The sequence below is a fragment of the Leucoraja erinacea genome, chromosome 34 (genome assembly GCF_028641065.1).
Source record: "Leucoraja erinacea ecotype New England chromosome 34, Leri_hhj_1, whole genome shotgun sequence".
In the NCBI taxonomy this organism is placed as follows: domain Eukaryota; kingdom Metazoa; phylum Chordata; class Chondrichthyes; order Rajiformes; family Rajidae; genus Leucoraja; species Leucoraja erinaceus.
In genome coordinates, this window is record NC_073410.1 from 1,421,894 (window position 1) to 1,443,715 (window position 21,822).

At 47.4% G+C, this 21,822-nt stretch overlaps 1 protein-coding gene across 1 annotated transcript in view; it reads left to right on the top strand.

The window, feature by feature from the left end:
- Nucleotides 1-5,996: 5,996 nt before the first annotated feature.
- The window catches only part of si:ch211-51a6.2 (neurotrypsin), a 30,563-nt gene continuing 14,737 nt past the window's right edge, over nt 5,997-21,822 (top strand). The window contains exons 1-6 of the mRNA XM_055661633.1: nt 5,997-6,476; nt 7,092-7,134; nt 12,689-12,931; nt 15,875-16,013; nt 17,556-17,734; nt 19,614-19,761. Coding sequence (XP_055517608.1) covers nt 6,420-6,476; nt 7,092-7,134; nt 12,689-12,931; nt 15,875-16,013; nt 17,556-17,734; nt 19,614-19,761 — 809 coding nt within the window. The 5' untranslated portion in view covers nt 5,997-6,419. The remainder of the gene's footprint in view (nt 6,477-7,091; nt 7,135-12,688; nt 12,932-15,874; nt 16,014-17,555; nt 17,735-19,613; nt 19,762-21,822) is intronic.

Genomic DNA, 21,822 nt, shown 5'->3' on the forward strand with positions numbered 1-21,822 from the left:
GAGAACATACAAACTCCGTACAGACAGCACCTGAAGTCGGGATGGAACTCGCGTCTCCGGCGCTGCAAATGCTGTAAAGCAGCAACTCTACCGCTGCACCACCGTGGCTGCCCCTTTGTGTCTACCAGATGCCAGTTTTATTGGTTCACTGATATTCAATTGGTCCAGTCTGCTTGTGCTTCAACCCGACAGAATATATTTGTCTGCTTTGTAAAATGCCTGGCCACGGGATTGAGCTCAGGGGAGAGACAGTCATTGTTAGTCTTTTGCCAAGCTTTCTTCCTGGCAGCAAATTTAGAAACAAAATGTATGCTTCTAAATAATTGAATTTGTCAAAGATAAATGTTCCACATGTTGAGTAAAGTGTTCTGTACTTGTGAAAGGAACTGTTTTGCAAGTTATATTTTCCATGGTCATCAGAGATGGACCGTTATCTATTAAGACTGAGGGCAGTGGAGTAGTTATGGAAATAATTCCCCGTTAAGTTTGTTTTCAGTATTCTTGATGGTTTAAACCAGCATCTTCAGTTCCTTCCTACACTCTGTACCTGTGGCCTGTGTTCTATTGCCTCAGTGCATTCCGCTCATTAAATAAATTGATATTTAATTCTGATACTAGCACTTGGTCTTTCCTAATCAATTAGTAGAAGTCTTGATTTGGTTCTAAATGGGGGAACATTTTGTCCACATTCATTACAATAATATTGTTTTGTGTTACCACTTGTTAATGCAGAAGATTCATAATATCTATCTCTTAAAACTGCATTAAATGTCAGACATGAATGTTGGGCAGCCAAGATTCCCTTTCCTCCTTCATGATCAATGGATTTAGTAGATTATGCCGCTAGTTGTATCTTTAAATAATAACGGAAGGTGTTGCTTTAGCCCACTCCACAAGAGGGACAAATGCTCTAATCTTCAGCTATTGAGGTCACGTAAAAAGGTCGAGATGTTTCCTTCGAAGGTAGACGCAAAATGCTGGAGTAACTCAGCGGGACAGGCAGCATCTCTGGAGAGAAGGAATGGGTGACGTTTCGGGTCGAGACCCTTCTTCAGGCTCTCCAGCATTAAACCAGCATCTACAGTTCTTTCCTACACAAGAGGTTTCCTTCCATCCGAGACCGCATCACATAAGCACATTCTTTCACGTAGAAATACATAAAAGCTGTTTAAAAACATTTTATTCACTCCTAAGTTGCTGTCCACCAAGAGAATCGATGATCAGCGTTATGAGCAGAAAATGCAGCTGAAGCTGTGAAGCCACTAATAGAGGCAACTTCTCAGCTGCATGTCAGGGTCTTCCATCAAAGCTCTGCTTCCTGATGTTAGGAAAAACGGTGGCCATCAAGGGTGAGGGTACCACACATCTGGACAAATAGAAGGTGATTGGAAGCAGGCAACGCACACTTCAACAGGGGCATCGTGCTAAGCGGAAGCAGTAATAGTATTAAGTTGGCCAGATACAATACAATACAATACAAATTTATTATCATTTGAGCCCCAGTGAGACTCAAACGAAATGTTGTTTCCACAGCCATACAAACAAAGATACTGTCTTACAGACATACACATAATTAAATTCACACAAACATCCATCACAGTGAAGCCACTGTGATGGAAGGCAAGTCTTTTCTCTCCCCTGTTCTCCGTGTCTCTCCCGATGTCCAAGTCCCAGGCGGGCGATGATGAGTCCCACGGCCATTTTAGGCCGCGCGGGGCGATGTACGGCCCCGCTCCCGGTCTGAAAGTCACAATGTTGGAGCCCCCGGCGGGCGCTGGAATGTCCCACGGCCATGAAGCCGTGCCAGGCGATGTACGGCCCCGCTCCCGGTCTGAAAGTCCAAGGTTGGAACCCCCACGGGCGATGGTGAGTCCCACGGCCATGAAGCCGTGCCGGGTGATGTACTGTCCCGGTCCGGGTTGTTCCAACCCCGTGACACCGGCTGGAGAAGTCGCGTTGCGGGAGCTCCGGGAAGCGGTCTCTCTCTCTCCTCCCAGACCCGCGAGCTCCCGATGTCACAGTCCACCGGACCTGCGGCTGCGTTGCTGGAGCCTCCGAGCCCCAGGAGTCGAGTCGCAGCAGCGAGTCACCGCCGCTCCCCACGCTCCGAGGCCGGCCAGCCCCACGATGGTGAGTAGTCCGCAGATCCGCAGCTCCGCAGTCTCCCGAGCCCCCGGGTCGTTCAGGCTGGAGGCCGCTCCACGGTGCTAGGCCCCAACGACAGCCGAGACCCGACAGGGAAAAAGTCGGGTCTCCCAGACAGGGAAGAGATTTAAATAGTTTCCCCCCCCCCCCCCCCCGCCCCCCACATTTACACATTTAAAGATACTATTAAAAAACAGCAAACACTACATTTAACTAGACAAAAAATAAAAAAAAAAGACAGACAGGCTGTAGGGGCCGCTGCAACGGGTGAGTCGCGCCGCCTGACACAGATGCAATGTATGTGGACTTTAATCGAGATTGGAGGGTGTAGATTTGTTATTTGATCTGTCCTCCGCACTTTCAAACTTAGACTGAAGTTCCAAACATGAACCAGTGGTGCAGTGGTAGAGTTGCTGCCTCACAGCGCCGGAGACCCAGGTTCGATCCCAACTACGGGTGCTGTCAGTACGGAGTTTGCACGTTCTCCCCGTGACCGCGTGAGTTTTCTCTGAGATCTTCAGTTTCCTCCCACACTCCAAAGACGTGCAGGTTTGTAGGTTAATTGGCTTGGTGTACGTGTAAAATTGTCCCTAGTGTGTGTAGGATAGTGTTAATGTGCGGGGATCGCTGGTCGGCACGGTCCGGTGGCCGAAGGGCCTGTTTTTAAACTAAATAAACTATTTTTTAATAAACAGCTCATCAAGTAAAGCTTGCATTGAGTATCCTCAAGATCTTGCCCTTGCATTCATCTTGGGGTTATCAATAAACTTGTGGATCATCATTTTATTTTGAACTCTCGCCTGTGGACAGGTTGCCTGCTCCAGCTGTATGTAAACATTTAATTTATTTTAAAATTATTCTGAGCCAACAGGAACTTTTTGTGACTCCTGCAAACTGAAGGATTTGTTTCTGGAAACATGTGTTCAAATCTTTTGGTTGCCTATGTAAAATAATCCCAATTGTTAAGCTCGTAACTGTGAACATTAACTGGTCGGGGGCACAGCCAGTCAAATCTATGCCATTAGTGTCACAGGATATTCAGGGCAGAAAACGTTCCTGAATCTTGTCCCATCTCGTCCCATGCTGAGAAAGATGCCCACTGGAGTGCGTCCCATTTGCCTGCATGGTACCCATTTCTCTCTGAACCTTTCCTATCCATATACCTGTCCAAATGTCTTCTATACATAATAGTACCTGCCTCTACCACTTCCTCTGGCAGCTCTTTCCAGATACCCACCACCCTCTGTGTAAGACGGGACCCCTTAAAAGTATATAACATTCACAGGCAGCTCGAACACTGTGACAATGTGCAAACTCCACACAGACAGTACCCGAGGTCAGGATTGAACCCTGATCTCTGGTGCTGTGATGGGGTGCTTTAGATTGGCAGATGGGTGGACAAAGCCTCAGTCACACACCTCCTACAAGTAGAAATACTTTAATTAAAATACATAAATAAAGTTGGACATGTTGTTTAGATGCACTCCCATCCTGTGTTGGATGAATTTAGCATTGAAATGAGAGGATGCAATTAGCAAGTGTGGAAACAGAAATACATCAGGATGTTTGATGAGAATCTATACTATATATAGGTGTGGGGAAAATGCACACTTTAGTCTTGTTTGTGTTTGACTGGACAGATTTCCTCTCCATCTGAGCCCACGGGCTAGTTTAATGTAGGTGTTTTTACATTGTTCTGAGGTTCATTAAATATTCAGTCCTTTTGCAGGTTTTATTATCTTTGTTCCCAACATTAATTCGTGGTCCCCAAGAGTCGAGAGTGTTTTATTGTCATAAGTCCTGAAACGGAACAATGAAATTCTTACTTGCAGCAGAACAACAGATATGTAAAACCCATGATAAACCACAACAAGCAAGTTCAGTGCAGGAAGGTTACACAGAAAAGCTGGAGAAACTCAGCGGGTGCAGCAGCATCTATGGAGCGAAGGAAATAGGCAACGTTTCGGCCCGAAACGTTGCCTATTTCCTTCGCTCCATAGATGCTGCTGCACCCGCTGAGTTTCTCCAGCTTTTCTGTGTAACCTTCGATTCTCCAGCATCTGCAGTTCCCTCTTAAACTCAGTGCAGGAAGGAACTGCAGAAGCTGGCTTACACTGAAAATAGACACAAATATCTGGAGTAACTCAGCGGATGAGGCAGCATCTCTGGACAAAAGGAATGGGTGACGTTTCAGGTTGATACACTTCTTTAGACAGTCAGGGGAGAGGGAACCGAGAGATATGAATCGAACAAATTAATGAGAGGTATGCATCTGACACTGATTCAGATTCAGATGCAACTTTCATTGTCATTGTCAGTGTACAGTACAGAGACAACGACATGCAGTTAGCATCTCCCTGGAAGAGCGACATAGAATATGATTTCAATAAATAAATCTATTTACATGCATGCAGTCATAGTGTTTTTCCTGTGGGAGGAGTGTCCGGGGGGGGGGTGGTGATTGGCAGTCACCGAGGTACATTGTTGAGTAGAATGACAGCCGCAGGGAAGAAGCTGTTCCTGGACCTGCTGGTCCGGCAACGGAGAGACCTGTAGCGCCTCCCGGATGGTAGGAGGGTAAACAGTCCATGGTTGGGGTGAGAGCAGTCCTTGGCGACTGGAGCAGGCACTGGACAGAAACATCAGTGTGGGAATGGGAAGGGGAGTTCAAGTGTTTGGCAACTTAGGCTAAGGCGGACAGAACGAAGGTGTTCAGCAAAAGCTCAGTATATATTTAAAAAATAAATAGACAATAATAGTGCAAAGTGAAAAATAATGTCGCCAAGTCTATATATATATATATATATATATAGTTTGGATCCTATTGTGAGGTTGCAGTGGCTGCTGCACTGACACAGTCTGAAGCAGCAACGGACTGGAATGTGGTCTATCAACCTCCTGCAGATGGTCACTCCCATGTGCTCTTGTCTTCACTAATGACTGAAAAGAGGAGATTGGGGCTGATCTGAAGGAAATGTTTAAAATTATAGCATTACAATAGGGTGAGCAGAGTGATGGCAAAGAGCAGAAGTCAAAGCTATTGAGAAGGTGGTCACCCAAACACTGGGGTGGGGACATGGAGTTGTGCCACAGGGAGTGGAAGAGGAGATGCATTGAAGCTGAACCTGGAGGAGCAGCAACAGTCAAAACCAACAACTATTTCCTTCGCTCTATAGATGCTGCTGCACCCGCTGAGTTTCTCCAGCACTTGTGTGTACCTTCGATTTTCCAGCATCTGCAGTTCCTTCTTGAACACAAATCCAACAACTTGACTGAAGATAGACACAGAGTGCTGGAGTAACTCAGCGGGGCAGGCAGAATCTGTGGAGAACATGGATAGGTGACGTTTCACAGAGTGCTGGAGTAACTCAGCGGGTGCAGCAGCATCTATGGAGCTAAGGAAATAGGTAACGTTTCGGGTCGAAACCCTTCCGGGTTTCGGCCCGAAACGTTGCCTATTTCCAGAAGGTTTCGGCCCGAAACGTTTCCCTATTTCGGCTCCATAGATGCTGCTGCCCCATAACTCAGTGGGTCAGGCAGCATCTGTGGAGAACGTGGCCTAGGTGACGTTTCACAGAGTGCTGGGGTAAACTCAGTTGGTCAGGCAGCATCTGTGGAGAACATGGATAGGTGACGTTTCACAGAGTGCTGGAGTAACTCAGCGGGTCAGGGGGCCGAATGGCCTGTTACAATACTGTACAACTCCGTGAGTCTACATGGTTAACACTGATATATATATACAGGTTAGGAGTAATGACAAACCACGCAAATCCTGGCGGGGCGCAACTGCTAGAATTCCCCTTTCCCCTGACTCTCGAAGACGCGAATGGTCACCCATTCCTTCTCCCCAGATATGCTGCCTGTCCCGCTGAGTTACTCCAGCATGTTGTGTCTACCTTCGGTGTAAACCTGCATCTGCAGTTCCCTCCCACACATGAGGCAGCAGTTGTAAATTGATAGGAGGGTACAAGGGGCAGATGAGTCACGATGAGCTGGCTGGGAGTCCGGGGACGTGGCCTGTCATCGCTGCTGCAATGTCAGTGTGTTGCTGTGTGTGTGAGGAGTGGTGGCGGTGAGCGGAGATTGTCTGCAGCGTATCGCTGTGGGCGGGACACTAACCCACCTCACACACACACACACATACACTGCATGTCCAAGCCCACATCCTGCAATTCGCTGCCTCGCAAGGACTCTCCCTCTCCTCCAACTCTCTGCCTTCAGTTTGGGGAGGGTTTAATCCACAAACCGCTGAGCCGGGACTAGGATGTAACTGCATGATGCTGTTGGTCTGGGTACTGTTTTATTTCACTCCGTCTCCAGCCGGAACCGAGGTAACGTTGCAAACTTTACAGATTAGTTCTATCTGCAAACCTTTCATAAAATGTAAAACAACTCACATTGCCATTTCATTCTAACCGCTGCCGCGCTACATTTAATTATCAGTGAATATGTATTTTAAGACGGTTTGAATCTCCAACTCGGATCTGGTGTTAGTTAGATTATAACAGCGAGCCTGCGAGATGTATAAAGATGACACAGAGTGCTGGAGTAACTCAGCGGGCACTGTAGGCAGCATCTCTGGAGACAAAAGTGGGTGATTTTTCGGGTGGGAAACCTTCTTCAGGGATGCTGTTTGCCTCGCTGAGTTATTCCGGTACTCTGTGTAGGAAGGAACTGCAGATGGTGATTTAAACCGAAGATAGACACAAAAAACTGGGGTAACTCAGCGGGACAGGCAGCATCTCTGGGGGAAAGTGATTTCTCCTTCTCTCCAGAGATGCTGTCTGACTCGCTGAGTTACTCCAGCTTTCTGTGTCTATCTCCGGCACTTTTCTTCTGTAAACCAGCACCTGCAGTTCCTCGCGTCTACAAGTCGTCGATAGTTTCATGGTTTCTCTACCGCTGGCGTTCGGGTTTAATTCACAATGTGTTGATTTTTGTAACAGGACATCGGGACAAGTCACCGGACCAATGACAACCGTCTACCAGGTAGTCTAGTCTCAGGCGGGTTCGTTTGATAAACGATATCTGTCATTTTTATATTCATTGTCAAAATAGTCACGGCAGGCGGCATTTCTGGGGAGAAGGAATGCGACACCCTTCTTCAGACGCCTCTCCTTAACCCTTGAGCCTGAAGAATGGTCTTGATCCAAAACATCACCCATTATTCCTTCCCTCCAGAGATGCTGCCCGTCCCGCTGAGTTACTCCAGCATTTTTGTGTCTATCTTCGATTGAAATCAGCACCTGCAGTTCTTTCCTACACAAAATAGTCACACTTCCCAAAACATCTCAAAGTGATCGCCATCTGAAAAAATATACTACTTGCTTTCTGGATGATCAAATCTCAGAATGTTTCACAGTGAATATCACTTAGAGATAGGGAGACAAGGTGGGTTTATCCTTTTATATTTTATTCATTTGAACTGATTCATGAATGAACAAAATGATGAAGGAAGATTGAGTCTCTAACCCAGTTTGGACAAAAAACCTGGGGAACTCGCTCCATGTGTTTAAGAAGGAACTGCAGATGCTGGAAAATCGAAGGTAGACAAAAGTGCTGGAGAAACTCAGCGGGTGCAGCAGCATCTATGGAGCGAAGGAAATAGGCAACGTTTCGGGCCAAAGGAAATAGGCAACATTTCGGGCCGAAACCCAAAGGGTTTCGTCCCGAAACGTTGCCTATTTCCTTCGCTCCATAGATGCTGCTGCACCCGCTGAGTTTCTCCAGCACTTTTGCGGAATGGACCGAGTCTAACTCGCTCCATTCCGAGCAATCACTGCTGGGATGAAATATGTTCTGTTTTTTTTTATTGCCACACAACATACTCCTTGGGAGAGCAGAGCAGCAAGCCGGTTGTGTGGGTGTGCTCACTGGCTGGGAACACTGCTTCTAAGTGGCAGCTTAAATGATAGATGTGATTTAAATTGGTTACAATTCTAGGAGCAATTTAGTAGAGGGGGCAAGTGAGTTGAGGCACTGAATAGATCACTCTTTTTCCGTAGTTCCACAGATGCTCAATGACTTCATTCACAGCTACACACACACAGACACACACACACACACACACACACACACACACACACACACACACACGCACAGACACTCGCACACACACACACACAGACGCACACAGACACACACGTCCACACACACACACACACACACACACACTCACACACACACATGTCCACACACACACGTCCACACACACACACACACACGTACACACACACACACACAGACAGACTCACACTAGCGCGGCCGGGCGGGGAGAGACACACACAGAGACAGAGAGGAACACACGTCCACACACACACGTCCACACACACACCAGGGTCCCCGCTCGCTATGACTACACACACTCACCTCAGCGTTGGAGGTGGCGCCAGCCGCGCCCCTTTTCCCCATCCCCACACACACACACACACACACTCCATCACACACATCCCACACACAACCACACAGTCTGAAGAAGGGTCCCAATCCAAAACGTCACCTGTCCATATCTCCCCACAGATGCTGCTTGACCAACTGAATGTTTTCAGCACTGTGTTTAGTTGTAGGTGGTTTGATTGTAATTTCAACGCTGAATGTTTACCCCAGGCAGCCTTTCATCTTCTTATCAAATATCAACCTACCCGCGCCTTTAATTCAAACACTACTCATTGTTTCATATTAAGAGCATTACTGCAGAGCGGAGCTCAGCTGTGTCACTGCCTGCATACAATACCAGAATACCATGTACATTTCCCAGCGTGAAGCATAGTGTAAACACCAGCGTACAGTGTCTTGGCATTCACACCCTGAAATAGAACCTAGGAGCTTTGATAAATGCTGACATTCTTAAGATGGTTGGTTGTCAAAATGAACAGCTGAGACAGATTGGGACACTCATTTATGTTCTCAACCTGAAAAGTCACTCTTTCCTTCTCTGCAGAGATGCTGCCTGACCCGCTGAGTTACTCCAGCACTCTGTGAAATGTCACCTATCCATGTTCTCCACAGATGCTGCCTGACCCGCTGAGTTATGGTGCAGCAGCATCTATGGAGCTAAGGAAATAGGCAACATTTCGGGCCGACACCTTCTGGAAATAGGCAACGTTTCGGGCCGAACCTTCTGGAAATAGGCAACGTTTCGGGCCGAAACCCGAAAGGGTTTCGGCCCGAAACGTTGCCTATTTCCTTAGCTCCATAGATGTTGCTGCACCCGCTGAGTTACTCCAGCACTCTGTGAAACGTCACCTATCCATGGTCTCCACAGATGCTGCCTGACCTGCTGAGTTACTCCAGCACTCTGTGCCTATCTTTGGATCTGCAGTTCCTTCCTACAGGGCTTGATAAATGATAGTTTTTGCCCAGTGGGTGGTTGGAGTTTGGGGTGAGATGAGGATGGAGAGATTCCCACAACATCTCAGGAGCATTTGGATGAACATTTGATGTACCGTGACATGGACGACATGGCTTTAGGCTGTGAAATGGGATTAGTATGGATAGCATGGACTCAGTGGGCTGAATGGCCTGTCGCTGTGCTGTATGACTATGAAATCGATAGCTGGAAAATGACGGTAGACACAAAAATCTGGAGTAACTCAGCGGGTCAGGCAGCATGTCTGGAGAGAAGGAATGGGTGACGTTTCGGGTCGAGTCTCTTCAGACTGATTTATTCTGGAATGGCTTTTGGCTGGAAAATGGCACTTCCTCCAAGATGGAGCTTTTGCCCGCTGCCTGGCTCTGCGCCACACCAGACACCCACTGATATGAGTAATGTTCTCTGCTAGTTGGCACAACCCCAAGTGCTTTGGCAAGATGCAAAGCCAACTCGACACACACAGAATGGAACAGCGTTTGTTGCTGGGCAGGCACTCTAGATAGCGCTGCTTTAGAGCTGGTGAACAGGCCAGGTTAAGTGTCAATTCTGTAGGTGCCCACCAGACAAGCGTGCTTTATTGCCAGATGTCTCAAAATGAAACATTGCTTCATTTGTGTCCAGCAAGTTCAGGCCAGGAGATTTCGAACGCTCCTCATACATTAAGCCGATATTCCTGGGTATTGTTCTCGTAGACCTCCCTCTGGATCCTTTCCAGAGCCAGCACATCCCTCCTCTGATACAGGGCTCAAAACCGCTCACATATTACAAACTTGCCCTCACCAGCATCTGCTGAAGCCACAGCATTACATTCTTGCTTTGAAATTTTAGCCCCCACAAAGTGAATGCCAGCATTGTTGAAGGAAATACAATGTGAATTGGCAGCATATTTGAGTATATTTAAATGCACAGAGTATGCCGTTTATACACCACTGTTTGCCTTGCCGTTTATTATAAGTAGCGGGGAAAGTCTTGTCAAGGACAGGACATGTCAGCTCTCTGCATGCTGATAGCCTGCAGTCTCAGTCAGTCTTCAGGGAGTGGGCTGAGGAGTTATTGCAACAGCAGCAAGACTTTCCACATTGTCCTGGCGGTAGAGTTGCTGCCTCACAGCGCCAGAGACCCGGGTTCAATACTGACCACAGGTGCTGTCTGTGTGGAGTTTGTACGTTCTCCCTGTGACCGCGTGGGTTTCCAGCCACACTCCAAAGACGTATAGGTTAGTAGGTTCATTGGACTCTGTAAGTTGTAATTTGTCACTAGTGTGTGGGATACTGCCCGCGGAAGGGTGATCACTGGCTAGCATGGACTAGGTGGGCCGAACGGCCTGTTTCCACTGTATCTCTAAAGAGAAGTAAACTAGTGATCCTATTAAGCTGGAATGTCATAGAATATTCACTCTGCACAGTGGCCAGTGCTATTCTTAAAAAACAATTTAAATGAAATTAATGTGATTTGCAGTAAACACTTCATCATAAAATTGACCAAAATAATGAGCTTTCCTCATCATTATCTCCACACAGCGGGGATATGGAGAATATTATTGCTGGATATATTAAAGTGTGTATTTCATATGTTGAAGATAGACACAAAAAGCAGGAGTAACTCAGTGGGTCAGGCAGCATCTCTGGAGAAATGGAATAGGTGACGTTTCGGGTCCACATATTGATACAGGTTTGTAATCTGGGAAATGTCTGCCTCGTTACTTTTCTAACTCTTTCCATTTTAACGAAGAGCATTTATTATGCCTGAAGATTTATAGTCATTCGATCCATACGCATTCAGTGTAAATCAACCATCCTTCCTGAGTAACTGAAGAAGGCTCTCGACCCAAAACGTCATCTATTCCTTTTCTCCAGAGATGCTGCCTGACGTGCTGAGTTACTCCAGCCTTTTGTTGCTATCGTCTGTTTCTCTGGTAGTTGAGTAAAACACAAAGGTCTGGAGGAACTCATCAGGTCAGGCAACATCTGGCAAGGGAAACATTTAGACGGGTACATGGACAGAATAGGTTTAGAGTGATATGGGCCAAATCATGCAGGCAGGTGGGACTAGTTTAGATGATGCAGGTAGGTCGGTGTGGGTAAGTTGGGCTGAAGGGCCGGTTTCCGTGCTAGAATCTTTGGTAAACGTTTGATCAGATAACTCTCAGCTGTGATCAATAAAGTCAAGTCTATATTTCAGGTGTGTTGTGTGTCAGGAGTGTCATGGTGAGCTGGTGTGTCAGTAGTGTCATGGTGAGCAGGTGTATCAGTAGTATCATGAGCAGGTGAGTCAGCAGTGTTGTGGTGAGCAGGTGTGTCAGTGTCATAGTGAGCAGGTGTATCAGTGTCATAGTGAGCAGGTGTGTCAGTCATGGTGAGCAGGTGAGTCAGTGTCATGGTGAGCAGGTGTGTCAGTGTCATAGTGAGCAGGTGTGTCAGTGTCATAGTGAGCAGGTGTGTCAGTGTCATAGTGAGCAGGTGTGTCAGTGTCATAGTATCATGTGAGCAGGTGTGTCAGGTGTGTCAGTGTCATGGTGAGCAGGTGTGTCAGTGTCATAGTGAGCAGGTGTGTCAGTGTCATGGTGAGCAGGTGTGTCAGTGTCATGGTGAGCAGGTGTGTCAGTGTCATGGTGAGCAGGTGTGTCAGTGTCATGGTGAGCAGGTGTGTCAGTGTCATGGTGAGCAGGTGTGTCAGTGTCATGGTGAGCAGGTGTGTCAGTGTCATAGTGAGCAGGTGTGTCAGTGTCATAGTGAGCAGGTGTGTCAGTGTGTCATGGGTGAGCAGGTGTGTCAGTGTCATGGTGAGCAGGTGTGTCAGTGTCATGGTGAGCAGGTGTGTCAGTGTCATGGTGAGCAGGTGTGTCAGTGTCATGGTGAGCAGGTGTGTCAGTGTCATGGTGAGCAGGTGTGTCAGTGTCATGGTGAGCAGGTGTGTCAGTGTCATGGTGAGCAGGTGTGTCAGTGTCATAGTGAGCAGGTGTGTCAGTGTCACAGTGAGCAGGTGTGTCAGTGTCATAGTGAGCAGGTGTGTCAGTGTCATAGTGAGCAGGTGTGTCAGTAGTGCCCCTGTATTTCTGGCTGGCCTGTTCTAAACCCATGCTTTGTGCATGTCCTTCTATAACTGCCCCAATTGCCTGTTGTGCATAAACATAGAGGAGGAGCAGTGAGTGACTGTGCTTTGTGTTTACAGTGCCCAGCCAGTGTGCGAGTGGTGTCACGGAGCAGGGCCACTACACGGGGTCAGCGGCACGCACGGTGACAGGCGAGGAGTGTGTGAAGTGGACAGAGTTCCCGGACTATGTGGAGCAGTATCCCCACCGCGGTCTGGGTGACCACAACCTGTGTCGCAACCCTGATGGATCGCCGGCTCCATGGTGCTTCTACAGGAGGACCAGCGGCTCCGTCAGCTGGGCCGAGTGTGACTGTCGACACGGTGAGCGCTCCACACACCTTCTACATTAGTTTAGTTTAGAGATACAGCGTGGAAACAGGCCCTTCGGCCCACCGAGCCCGTGCCGACCAGCGATCCCTGCACACTAACACTATCCAACACACACTAGGGACTCCCTATCTGTCGTATGTCTTAGACCTGCAGCTCCGTTGAGCCGAGCCAGGCCAGCTTGCCATTGTCCAGGTCAATCAGCGTTCAGTTCGGTGGCTGGTGTTTGAGGCAACAAAAAAACAAAACACTATGGACAATTTTACATTTACACCAAGCCAATGAACCTACAGACCTGTACGCTGTTGGAGTGTGGGAGGAAACCGGAGATCTCAGAGAAAACCCACGCTGTCACGGGGAGATCGTACAATGTCGGGATCGAACCTGGGTCTCTGGCGCTGTGAGGCAGCAACTCTACCGCTCAGCCACCCATGGACTGCCCCAGTGCGGGTGTCAGAGGTTATGGGGAGAAGGCAGGAGAATGGAGTTCGGAGGGAGAGATAGATCAGCCATGATTGAATGGCGGAGTAGACTTGATGGGCCGAATGGCCTAATTCTACTCCTATTCCATATGACCTTATGACCCCTGCATGTACAACTGATCAAAGACTGCGAGTTTGCACATGATACAAATGTGGGTGATATTGTAGATAGTGAAGATGATTGTCAAAAGTTGCAGCAGGATCTTGATCAGTTGGCCTGGTAGGCTGTGGAATGGTTACAGAGAAATGAGGGGTGATGTATTTTGGAAAGTCTAACATGGGCAGGAGTTACACAGTGAATGGTAGGGCTCTGGGGAGTGTTTTAGAACAGATAGATCTAGGGGTGCAGGTACATAGTTCCTTGAAGGTGCCGTCACAGATAGATGGGGTGGTCATGCTTTCAATTCGGTGGCGCAGTGTAGAGTTGTTGCCTCACAGCGCCAGAGACCCAGGTTCGATCCTGACTGCGGGTGCTGTCTGTGTGGAGTTTGCATGTTCACCCTTCAATCGCGTGGGATTTCTCCAGGTGCTCCGGTTTCCACCCACACTCCAAAGACGTACGGGTATGTAGGTTAATTGGCTTGGGTAACATTGTAATGTATCCCTAGTGTGTAGGACGCAATGATCGCTGGTCGGGACAGACTCGGTGGGCCGAAGGGCCAGTATTGGTGCTATCTCCAAAGTGTAAAATGAAGTCTAAATTCAATGTCATCCTATGCAATATGCTGCTGACAGTGTGTCAGATATATGGTCATTCACAGACACTCTCCCTGCTTCACTGGCCTTGCGTATTCTTAATTGAGTTTGTAAAGAGATCGGCGGATGATTCATTTCTGTACAGGAGCCCTCTGTCCATATGTTCCAACATCAGTCTAACGAGCAGAGGCAGTCAGCACTGAGTCAGCTACAGATAACTCCTGGCAGGAACAGAATGTCGGTGAAGAGAGGTCACCTCTAAGTCCTTCCCTAAAGTGGAGATACTTGGTGCAGTTATTCAGCGCACTTCACAGGGTGTGAGAACAATTGCAACGAGGTCCCAGTTCCTGCATTTTGGACAATTTTTAAAAAAAAGTTTGTAATGAATCTGCACCAACTTTTTAAAAAAAAAATGATCCAGATATTTTTATTTTTCTCAGATTTAAATTATATGAATAATTTCTGTCTCCAAGCAGCGAGCAATCCAGCATCTTGTCACTGAAACTCTGCGACAATAAACAAATAAACAAAACTCAGACATATTTGCTTCGCACCTTTGAGCAAAGCATAAAGTGCTGGAGGAACTCAACGGGTCGGGTAGCATCTGTCGGGGGAAATGTGCAGGCAATGTTTTGGTGTGAAAAAGAACTGCAGATGCTGGATAAAATCGAAGGTAGATACAAAATGCTGGAGAAACTCAGCGGGTGAGGCAGCATCTATGGAGAGAAGGATTAGGTGACGTTTTGGGTTGAGACCCTTCTTCAGTCTCTCCATAGATAATGTTTTGCGTTGGGAACCTTCTTCTAAGTTGGAAGAAGGGACCGTTCCTTCCATCCCCTCCCGAGATGCTGCTTGACCGACCGTGTCATAGAAACGTAGAAAATAGGTGCAGGAGTAGAGGCCATTCGGCCCTTCGAGCCAGCACCGCCATTCAATATGATCATGGCTGATCATCCAACTCAGTATCCCGTACCTGCCTTCTCTCCATACCTCCTGATCCCCTTAGCCACAAGGGCCACTTCTAACTCCCTCTTAAATATAGCCAATGAACTGGCCTCAACTACCCTCTGTGGCAGAGAGTTCCAGAGATTCACCACTCTTTGTGTGAAAAAAGTTCTTCGGTTTTAAAAGATTTCCCCCTTATCCTTAAGCTGTGACCCCTTGTCCTGGACTTCCCCAACATCGGGAACAATCTTCCTGCATCTAGCCTGTCCAACCCCTTAAGAATTTTGTAAGTTTCTATAAGATCCCCTCTCAATCTCCTAAATTCTAGAGAGTATAAACCAAGTCTATCCAGTCTTTCTTCATAAGACAGTCCTGACATCCCAGGAATCAGTCTGGTGAACCTTCTCTGCACCTTTGAGCAAAGCATAAAGTGCTGGAGGAACTCAACGGGTCGGGTAGCATCTGTGGAAGGAAATGTGCAGGCATGTTTTGGTGTGAAAAATGCTGGATAAAATCGAAGGTAGATACAAAATGCTGGAGAAACTCAGCGGGTGAGGCAGCATCTATGGAGAGAAGGATTAGGTGACGTTTTGGGTTGAGACCCTTCTTCAGTCTCTCCATAGATAATGCTTTGGGTTGGGAACCTCCTTCTGAGTTGGAAGAAGGGACCGTTCCTTCCATCCCCTCCCGAGATGCTGCCTGACCGACCGTGTCCCTCCAGCACTTGGTGTTTTTCTCAAGATTCCTCTCTTGCTTCAGACTTTGTTACGATTAAAGAAATGTAATGGATTTGACGTTTGTTTGGATTTGGAAGGTGCTGTGCGACTGAGTGGAGGTGCCTCCCCTCATGAGGGACGGGTGGAGTTATTTTGGGACGGAGAGTGGGGTACGATTTGTGACACCACCTGGGACAGCAGAGATGCCACCGTAGCTTGCCGTCAACTCGGCCTGAGGTAGGAACCTTGCAACAACAACCCACCCACCAATTATCCACTCATTCAGCTGTTGCCAAGTTTGTACAAAACATCCTGAACAATGTACAGATCCTGTCATCGAAAAGCTCACAGTTTATTCACTTTGTACAAAGTGATTTAAATCTTCTGCAGCAGGAAGTGTTTAAAATAATCTTCAACCCTGCCCGCTGATTACAGTGTTGAAGGGCTTGTCACGTGGTGTGCTATGGTCTTCCCAAATGAAAGGTTTGCCTGACGTTGGGTCTGAGTGCCATGTGTAGGAAACGGCTGCAGACGCTGGTTTGAACCAAAGATGGACATAAAAAGCTGGAGTAACTCAGCGGGATTCTCCACCTGGAAATGTATTCAAGAGAGAGTTAGATACAGCTCTTGGGGCTAATGGAACCAAGGGATAGAAACATAGAAAATAGGTGCAGGAGGAGGCCATTCGGCCCTTCGAGCCAGCACCGCCATGCATTGTGATCATGGCTGATCGTCCCCAATCAATAACCCATGCCTGCCTTCTCCCCATATCCCTTGACTCCACTAGCCCCTAGAACTCTATCTAACTCTCTCTTAAATCCATCCAGTGACTTGGCCTCCACTGCCCTCTGTGGCAGGGAATTCCACAAATTCACAACTCTCTAGGTGAAAAAGTTTTTTTCTCACCTCAGCCTTAAATGACCTCCCCTTTATTCTAAGACTGTGTGGCCCCTGGATCTGGACTCGCCCAACATTGGGAACATTTTTCCTGCATCTAGCTTGTCCAGTCCTTTTATAATTTTATATGTTTCTATAAGATGCCCCCTCATCCTTCTAAACTCCAGTGAATACAAGCCTAGTTTTTTCAATCTTTCCTCATATGACAGTCCCGCCATCCCAGGGATCAATCTGGTGAAACTACGCTGCACTGCCTTAATCACAAGGATGTCCTTCCTCAAATTAGGAGACCAAAACGCTACACAATACTCCAGATGTGGTCCACTGCAAACAATTGCCCTGCCTTCAAAACTCAGGGGTTCAGACAACATCTCTAGATATAGTTATCATTATATTGTCGGGAAAATCAAAGTGGCAGGCAGGGCTTGGGGGGAAAACACAGAGGTTATGGTCTCAGTTCAATATGGTCATATTTGGAGTTCCGTGATTGTCAATAGAATTAAAATAACACGAGGAAGTGTCCTGAGCAACGCTCGGCTTAGTCCTCAAACTTCATTTCCTTGCAGGCTATTTTTAAGGTCATTAACATCATACTGCATCATAGTTGGCAATATGTTTATGAAAAGGTTTCACCAACTGAGTCAAAACAATGTTTAATCAACACACCACAAATAAGGCAGAGAGAAAATTAATTGTATAGAATGCAGGACAAACAATTCAATTTATAGACTAATCTTTCTCCACTTCTTTTCCCACTCTGCCTCTACACTTTTTCCTTCCTTCCTTCCTCTCTCCTTCCTCCTTCCTCCTCTCCCCCAATGTCACCTTTAACTCTCTCCTCCCCACCCGCACCCCTTTCTCCTCCACCGCTTCCATTCACAGTGAGATAGGCGTTGGCATGAGGAATTCGCCCTCTGGCCCTGGGCTGGGTCCCGTACACATGGCTATGGTTCACTGTGATGGGGATGAGATGGCCTTGGGCCAGTGCAGACACAGCACGATGGCAGGCGGCATCTGCGGACAGGACCACAATGCTGCTGTTGTGTGTGGGCTCCCAGAAGGTAAACTTTGGATTAAACTCCTCGGCTACTTGAACTGAAGTGAATGGCCGGATGGCTGAGAGTTGTTACTGTTATACGTTGGAGGTGCCATCACCTGCCTGAGGTATCGAACTATGACCCAACCTGTTACCTCAATGGTTATACAGCAGTACAGCACGCACACAGGCCCTTCTGCCCCACATATCCATGCCCTCCTTTATGCCAGTAGACAATAGACAATAGGTGCAGGAGGAGGCCATTCGGCCCTTCGAGCTAGCACCGCCATTCAATGTGATCATGGCTGATCATCCCCAATCAGGACCCCATTCCTGCCTTCTCCCCATATCCCCTGACTCCGCTATCTTTAAGAGCCCCATCTAGCTCTCTCTTGAAAGTATCCAGAGAACCGGCCTCTGAGGCAGAGAATTCCACAGACTCACAACTCTTTGCGAGAAAAAATGTTTCCCAGCACCGAGCCTTGCGGTACCCTTACTCTGTCACTGCCTGCCATGGTCCGTTAATCCCTACTCCTTGTTTCCATGTCTTATGCCTCTAGCGTGTCCAAACCCTTAATAATCATATGTTTCAATAAGATCCCCTCTCATCCTTCTAAACTCCAGAGTGTACAAGCCCAGCTGCTCCATTCTCTCAGCATATGACAGTCCCGCCATGCCCACCTACACTAATCCCACCTGCCCGCATTAGGGCCATATATCCTTCTATGTCTCGTGTCTGGCTAAATGCTTCCTCATCATAGTGTTGCCTATCTGATTCCACCATCTCTGCTGTCAGTGCAATCCCAGTGCTAACCGGAAAGGAACTTGTTGTTATGGCCCCTGAGCACGTTGACCCACATTGGAGTCCTGCCCCAAAACACCCTGATTTCTAAAGTTCGCACCCTTAGTTCTCACAGCCAGCTAAACACAGTGAGACAGCAACCTCCTGCAAACAGCCAGGACATGGGACAGATACGGATAAAATATTGGGAGAACTTTGGAAGAACTGATCCATTAATGAGACTCAAGAAAGTTTTTAAGAAGGAACTGCAGATGCTAGAAAATCGATTCGATAGGCAACGTTTCGTGCCAAAACCCTTCTTCAGACTGATGAAGGGTTTCGATAGGCAACGTTTCGAGCCAAAACCCTTCTCCATAGACGCTGCTGCACCCGCTGAGTTTCTCCAGCATTGTCGTGTACCTTCGAGAAAGTTTCATTGTCATATGTACCAAAACCATATGTCCATCTACACCTCACGCTGCCTCGGCAAGGCCACCAACATAATCAAAGTCCAGTCTCACCCCGGTCACTCCCTCTTCTCCCTTCTCCCATCAGGCAAGAGGTACAGAAATTTGAAAACGCTCACCTCCAGATTCGGGGGCAGTTTCTTCCTTGCTGTTATCGGGCAACTGAACTGTCCTCTCACCAACTAGAGAGCGGTCCTGACCTCCCATCCACCTCGTTGGAGATCTTCGAACAACCATTAATCGGACCTTTTAGACTTTATCTTGCACTAAATATCAGAACCTTTTATCCTGTATTGGTAAATGTGGGCAGCTTGATAGTACTCATGTATGGTCTAGTATCTGACTGGATAGCAGGCAACCAAGCCATCCACTGTGTACAGATACAGGATAAAGGGAACACTGTTTGGTGCAAGGTGAAGTCCGATTGAAGATAGTGCAAGGGTCTCCAATGAGATAGATGGCATGTCAGGATGGCTGACAAAAATGCTGGAGAAACTCAGCGGGTGCAGCAGCATCTATGGAGCAAAGGAAATAGGCAACGTTTTGGGCCAAAACCCTTCTTCAGACCCAAGTCAGGATGGCTCTCTGGTTGGTGATGGGTCTGGACTGCTCAAAGTGCTGTTTCAAAGTGCATGCTTTGCTTTGCTCAAGTGCAGGTTCGGTGATGCCCATTCGCCTGGTCGGAGGCAAGGAACATTATGAGGGGCGCGTTGAGGTCTTCCACCATGGGCAGTGGGGCTCGGTTTGCGATGACCAGTGGGACGACCTGGATGCAGAAGTGGTTTGCAGACAGATGGGTTTAAGGTGTGGTAACGTTACCTGCTGCAAGGCTTCAGTTTCAGTTCATTACCACGTGTACCTAAGCTTTTGTTGCGTGCTATCCAGCTAGCGGAAAGACAATAGACAATAGGTGCAGGAGTAGGCCATTCGGCCCATCCAGACAGCACTGCTGGCTCGACAACACAAGATTAAAGATTACAGGTTGGCATTATCACATATTTGAATAATGCCCAGACAGACTTGGAGAAATTGATCAGTAGTCAGTGGCCAATAACAAGGGAAACTCCAACAAAGTCAATTCATGCCTGATTTTAAGAAGCCATTCAGGCCATTTGTTTGCATTTGCCTTGTATCGCTGTAAACCTTCCCTGTCCATGTACCTGGCTCAATGTCTTTTAACAGTTGTGATTGAGTCTGAGTCTATCTCGGCTACTTTATCTGACAGCTTGTCCCATACCTCCACCACCCTCTGTGGGCAAACGTTGGCCCTCAGGCCCATATTATATCTCTTGCTACTTGCAAACATTGAATGGAAATGTAATAATATTGGGTAGGAGGGAACTGCAGATGTTGGTTTAAACCGAAGATGGACACAAAATGCTGGAGTAACTCAGCGGGACAGGCAGCATCTCTGGAGAGAAGGAATTGGTGACGTTTTGGGTCGAGACCCTTCTTCAGACTAGGAGTCAGGGGAGAGGGAAACAAGAGATATAGATGGTGATGTAGAGAGATATAGAACAAATGTACGAAAGATATGCAAAAAGTAATTTAGGGGTGGTCACGGTGGCGCAGCGGTAGACTTGCTGCCTTACAGAGCTTGCAGCGCTGGAGACCCAGGTTCGATCCCGACTACGGGCGCTGTCTGTACGGAGTTTGCACGTTCTCCCCGTGACCTGTGTGTTTTCTCCGAGATCTTTGGTTTCCTCCCACACTCCAAAGACGTGCAGGTATGTAGGTAAATTGGCTTGTTGTATGTGTAAATTGTCCTTAGTGTGTGTAGGATAATGTCAATCTGCGGCAATCGCTGGTCGGCACGGACCCTGTGGGCAGAAGGGCCTGTTTTTCATGCTGTATATCTAAACTAATATTGTTGGCTGAGGCAGCATCACATGCCCCCCCCCCCCCCCCCCCTGGTACAACCTTCCCTTGTATCAACAACATTTTAACATATAATGGTTGACATCACGCAGGGGGGGGGGGGGGGGGGGGCATTTGTGATTATGACCCAGCAGGGATTTCAGGAATGCTGGTGAATTAACTGAATATTTTTGGTTAAATGACAGGAAACCAGCTCCAGAGCTGCTGTTATTCATGGCATCTGTCACAAAAATAGCCTTTGAAGATTTGCAAATTGCAAATATATGAGGCACATTTGCAAAATAACATGCATATAATATTTAGCATAAAGTACAAAAGTACAAGTCGCAGGTAATGACACAAAGTAAGTCCTCACTTTGAATTGTCAGCATCTTTTAGACTCATAGAGTTACACCGCATGGCTACAGGATCTTCAGCCCAATTCCAATGCCCATTAAGGTGCTTACCTTGCTGGTCACCTTTGCCCCCTATTCCCCTAAACCGTTTCAATGCATGTACCTGATCAAATGTCTTTCAAATACTGTTATTGTACCTTATATATTTCCTCTGGCAGCTGCTGCTTCTTATCGAGTCCACACACAAGATTCGAAGTTGTTCAGGCAGAGCTGATCACACGTCTCGGCATCTGCATACAATGGTGTCTGTCTTGTTGCTTCTGGGCTTGTTGGTGGAAAGATTGGTGGATTCAGGGCCGCGATGTGAACGCTCTTTCCTGGGCCCCCTATGGTAGCTCGTTCCACAATCCCCTGTGTAAAATCAATTGCCTCTCTGATCCACTAAATCTTTCCCCTCTCACCTTAAACCTGTGTCCTCTTGTTGAAGGGCATGTGCTGTACTGTTCTATGTTGTAAAAACACAAGAATGTATTATTTAACATGGAACTAAGAACCAAGAGATGGCTATTTGGGTACAACTGATTAGACTGATGTCTATATTCCATATGAGGCCTCTTCAACACATTGTGTTGTGCTGCAGCAAGCAAGAATT